At 22.1% G+C, this 5,954-nt stretch overlaps 1 protein-coding gene across 1 annotated transcript in view; it reads left to right on the forward strand.

Annotated features, from left to right (window-relative positions):
- Nucleotides 1-2,630, forward strand: part of LOAG_18573 (transmembrane cell adhesion receptor mua-3) — a gene marked incomplete at both ends in the record, with an annotated part of 8,387 nt that extends 5,757 nt beyond the window's left edge. Inside the window, 3 exons of the mRNA XM_020451235.1 lie at nucleotides 968-1,117; nucleotides 1,502-1,651; nucleotides 2,512-2,630. Of these exons, the coding sequence (XP_020304998.1) occupies nucleotides 968-1,117; nucleotides 1,502-1,651; nucleotides 2,512-2,630 (419 nt within the window). The remainder of the gene's footprint in view (nucleotides 1-967; nucleotides 1,118-1,501; nucleotides 1,652-2,511) is intronic.
- Between the last annotated feature and the right edge of the window lie 3,324 nt (nucleotides 2,631-5,954).

Here is a 5,954-nt window from a genome sequence, read left to right on the forward strand (position 1 = left end):
TAATAATAATAATAATAATAATAATAATAATAATAATAATAATAATAATAATAATAATAATAATAATAATAATAATAATAATAATAATAATAATAATAATAAAAGTATGAAAAACTGTATTCATCAAGTAATCACTTTCCTTTTGTCAATTACTTTTTATTTTATTTTATTCATTTATTTTTGCTATTTTGATTCTGTTAAAATTAACAATGATAGTAATTCTGCAAATAGTGATAGTCCTTTTAGCACTAATTTAGCTGTAAAATTTGAGTCTGTAATTATAGAAAAAAATAAAAAAGTTGTCAAATTTAATAACGAATTGAATTTTTAATTATTAATAGTTTAAAAGTATACACATATGCATTTAATTAAAATCAATATCACCATTTCAACTGATTTTAAATCATTGAAGTTTTATTTGAAAATAATGATGACAACAAGGCTCGTGATAATATTGATAATAATAATAATAATTGTTATTATTATTATGGTAACAAATTATTTTCAAAAGAATAACAATTAGTGATAAGAAAATTAAACAATTATGAATTTTTGCAAGTTTCTTTTCCATTTTTAAAGAATAGTTGTCAATTTATTCTTTATAAGTCATTTTTTTTTCTATTTTTATACTAAAAATGCGTAAACTGCAATAGAAATTATTGCCATTAATTAATCACTGATAATAAGTCATCAAATAAGCAATAATTTATCTTCTATGACATTATTTAAATATGTGTTTGTTGACCTTCACATAACCATTGATAATATCAGTTGTTGTCCATTGATATATCTATCATGCAAATTACTAACAGTAAATTAAATTTATGATGTATTAAAAGAATTTTTTTTTTTTGTTTTTTTTGCATAATATTATAATAATTTAAGCTTTTTTTCTCTCTCTTCTTTGTTTAAAAAAAGAAAATTTTACGTAATTTTTTTTTTATTTTCAAATAATTTGAATTTTTAGTGATGAATGAATGTGAAATGGGTTTAGCTGATTGTGATCCGAAAGCAACTTGTATTGATATGACACATAGTTTTACATGCAAATGTCCACATGGTTTTACCGATAAATCACCGGATCCGGTTAATAAGCCCGGTCGAAATTGTTCCAAATGTAGGCTTATCCACTTTTTTTTCCGCTATTTGTTTGTTTATTTTTATTTGAAAAGACAGAAATGAATTAATTAGCTGCTTTGTAATTTCAATTTCAATATAAATTAATGTGACACTAAGAATTATTCCTTTAAAAAAAAAAAAAAAGTTAAAAATCATGAAAGCGTCGTTTGTTTGTCACATTGTCAATTATCTCATAATTTTTTTAATTAATTACGATACTTTGCATGGAATAACGAAAAAGATAGGTTAAGATGATAGGTAATACATTTCTTTTTATTATTATTTATCACGTTATAACTGATAATATTAAGAGTGAAAATCGTATGTAATAAGCCAATTAACTTTTTAATTTATATATTTTATGGCTTTTTTTTTTTTGCAGTGATTAATTCATGTGATTCACCAAACTTTACCGGATGTCAATCAAAGGATTCGAAATGTATTGGTACTAAGGATGGTTTTGTCTGTCGTTGCATTGATGGCTATATCGATTTGAATCCGGCAAATCCAGGAACAAATTGTTCTAAAGCAGGTACGATACGATATTTACTCTTTTTTTTTTAAACTTTAAAACAGATATGATACTGTTATTTTCCTTTTTTTAAATTCCAAAGCAGATATGAATACTGTATTTTTTTTCTATTTTCCTTAATATTATGGAAGTACAAAGAAAACAAAGAAAAATAGAGATATTCGATTGCACTAACAATTTAAATTCTAAATTATCATAGATGATACAAAAATGATAATATGTTTCGGATACTGTATCATACAGTAATCGGAGTTATGTAATCTGGTCATTATGTTATTGTATAGGGTGAAAATTAGGATGAATATTCGTCATGATTTGGTTTAAATTTTGCAAAAATTAAAATGAATTTAAATTTTTAAAAATATTAAATGAAAAAAAAAGCAAATGGAAAGAGAATTGAAAGAGAAAAGTTGAAATGGAAGAGAAAAAATGAAATGAAATGAAGAAAGATAAAGATTAAGAAATATTTTTGGAATAAAAATGATTATTGTTTACATATCGATGCATTCCATTGAATGGAACAGAAAATCCGATAGTAAATGGGACAGACGGATAGGATAGGATGAGATGAGACGATAGTAATAGTAATGAATAATTGTGGTGATAGTTGATGACAATTTACTGCTGTTAACCTTTTAATACTTAAAGAGTGGAAATTTATCGGTATTTGAAATTATTAATAGATGAAGGAAGAAAGAAAGAAAGAAAGAAAGAGCGAAAACGAGTGAATAAGATAGATGATGATAGAATTAGAGATCGAAATTGTAATAATACATAAGAAAAGGTCAATGAAATGACCCATTCATTTAGTTTCATATTCATCCATCTGTAATCATAGTTGATAACAACATGTATTAAAGGTCGAGAATTGAATATAATTGAAGAGAAGGTTGAGATTATAATTAATTGGAAGGTGGGAAAGATAGAAGAGCGGGAAAAGGTAAAAGAAAAGGTGGGGTTAACGGGTCGAGATCAATGATTGTAAGAGATATTAAAATGGAAGGGAAGGGGAGTGATGGGGAGGGAGGGGAGGGGGGGGAAAAAAGGGGGGTAAATTTTTGAGGTGGTCTCTCTCTCTCTCTCTCTCTTTCATCTACGACCATTCTTTTGTGTGTTACCTTTGCCGAACTGATCGAAAGAAGGGTTTTGAACCAGACGAAATTCGGGCAACACATTTTATAACCAACATCATAACGGTGATTTGAGTTAGTTTGGTCCGGAAGAATTATTTTCTGTTTAACGGATTTGGATCAAAGTAAACCTGAATTAAGCGACATTATTACGGAATCATATATATATATAAACAATAATTTGGGCTATTATTCATCTAATTACTACTAATTTGCTTCAATAATTTCATTTCAATATTCTTTACAAAAAAAAAAAAAAAAAAGAAAAAGAAAGAAATCGAATTTAATTCTGAACTGTTTATTCATTTTAAATACTATTCCTGAAAGGAAGAATTAATTATTTCTGCTAAATGCAACAATTTGTTATAACAATACTAATTGTTATTGCTGTATCGGAATTAATTTTAATTCATGCTTTAGGTAAGTTATTCGATTTTGATTTTTATAACTTTTAAATAAGTATGTATTTAAATTTGCGACGATATAATTCGTAATTTCTTTAGATTATTTTAATTACGATAACAAATTGATTAGTAGTTGGGGAATAAATTATTTTAATAAGCATATAATCAAATTTTCTAGCTTATAAATTCAAATTAATCGTGATATTATTATATTTTAAATTGGAAAAAGAACGTTTAAAATTTGACATTTGAAAGATTTCGAATTATTATTTAAGTATTGTAATACATTAAATATTGTATAAATGAAATATGAGAATGTATAAAATGCAATTATTATTATCAGTAATAGTAGTATTTGCATTAATATTGCTATCAATATTATTTAATTCAATTCCTTCAGAAAACTGTTAAAAAAATTGTACCGAATATTCAAAAGAAAAAAAATAAAGTTAAGAAATTTGTTTAGTATAAAATAAGTGTTCATCGGAAATGATTAATTTGTAATAAAATCAAGGGAAACAATCATTGTTCATTTTATAACGTTTAATTTGATAAATTAGATAAAAATTATCTCATAAATTTTACCCTATAAAATAATTAAGTAATAAATATAGAAATATTAATTAATTAATTCGGTTAATAAATTTACAATATATAGTTTTTTTCCTGTCCTTCCCTTTTTTTTCCTTTTTTCAAAAATTTATTTAATTTTTCAATTTTTTTTCAGATTACACTTCCATGTTCACATTTCAAAATTTAAATTTTATTTCAAATATTCAATTTTTAATCAAAAGATTTTAAGAAATAATCGAATGATTATAAATAAAAATACGTAATATACAACTGATAACAATGTCCTGAATTTTTAACCATTTTCATAAATTCAAAAATGATGAATGGATCGAGATTGAGATAAGAAAATTGCATTTCTAATATATGTCATATATGATTGGAGAAAATTTTATGTGAAAATTTGAATTTTAAACTTTCAATGAATTAGTATTAATAATTGAAAAGTGAAAATTAGAACAAAATATGGATATAATTTTAAAAAAAAAGACAAAAAAAAAAGAGGGAAGTGAGAGAAAATCATTTTCAAATTAAATATTCTGAATTTTTAGTATTTAACGATTTCATTATTTAATAAAATTTTGATAGCAAAATATTTTGCAAATTTTTTTCTAACTTAAAAAATTGAAATTTTTGATAGATTTTTCAACACATAATTTTGTTAATTCAAAAAATTAATTTATTTATAAATTTTCCAAAATTTATCAAGTTAATGAAAAGAAAATTGGCAAATCAAAAATTATTAAATTAGGAAATACTTTCCTCATTACAATTTTTTAATAATGATTAATAAAATTAATGTCACATATACTATTAGTATTAGAAATTTAATTAAAAATCAATAATAAAATCAATTTTATATATCAGATCATCGTTTTCCTTTTAAACTATCTATAATTCTTTCTTTTTTTTTTTTTTTGTTCAAACTAACTTTCCTAAATTCCTGTAAGGTCCTCCAAGTTTAACTTTTTTTTCAAATTTAAATTTAAATCCAAATTTAAACATTTTTGAATAATATCATTTCCATTTTTATTTTTCTTTTCCCATTATTCAGTATTTATTTTTATCCACTTTTCCTTTCGTATCCTCGCTTCTTTCTCATCTTCCTCCTTTTTTCCTTTTTTCTTTTTTTTAATTTGAAATAATGAGCCGTTCAAATTGATTTTAATCATTTCTTTTTAAAATACATTTAAAGAAACAAAACTATGCCTTAAGGCTATAAACAATATATAAATTTTTATGAGAAAAACAAACAAACATAAAAGAAAACAAAAAAATGCAAACGAATAATTTGCATTTTTCATTCTTCTTCTCATCAATAAATAATCCAGTTTTGTTAACAAATTAAATAAAATTTCTAAAAAAGAAAAAAAACGTTTTCCTTTTCATTTTCTTTCTTTCTATCTTTTCTTCTTTCTTTTCATCCATCCATTATATTATAATATAATTACATGCATATTTCCATGCCTTTTTTTTTCCCTCCTTATCACTAATATTTTGTGAAATTTATTTTATGCAAAAAAAAAAGTTATTTATATATGCATTGCTCATCCTTTTGTCAAACTTTTTTTCTTTATAAAATTTCAAAAAATATGGAAAGAATAAAAATGATTGATCAGAAATGAACTAATTTAAAAAAATAAACTAATTAATCAAAAATTAACTAATTTAAATAAAATGAACCAATTAAAAAGATGAACTGAATTAAAATTGATTAAAAAAGTAAACAAATTAATCAAGAATAGATTAAATTATAACCAAAAATAAACTAAATTATAAACAAAAAATAAATTAATTAATAGAAATAAACTAAATTAATCATTCATCTTCTTTTTGTATGTGTGTTAATTACTTTTCATTTTGTTAGAATGAATTTTTTTTTCCCACCAATTCCAATTTTATTTGAATCTTTAATTTTGTTTCATTTTTTTTTTTTGATTTTCTTTTTATTTCTCAACATGTTGTTAATCGTAAATAAAAAAAAAAGCGAAAAATAAACTCCATTTGGTTTTTCCTTTCTTCTTTTATAATTAAATTAAAAAATTATTCGGAAATTTCGTTCCTTATTATTATTATTATTATTATTATTATTATTATTATTATTATTATTATTATTATTATTATTATTTTATTATTATTATTATTTTTATTATTATTATTATTATTATTATTATTATTATTATTATTATTATTATTATT

This window comes from Loa loa, assembly GCF_000183805.2.
Source record: "Loa loa unplaced genomic scaffold supercont3.372, whole genome shotgun sequence".
Taxonomy (NCBI): domain Eukaryota; kingdom Metazoa; phylum Nematoda; class Chromadorea; order Rhabditida; family Onchocercidae; genus Loa; species Loa loa.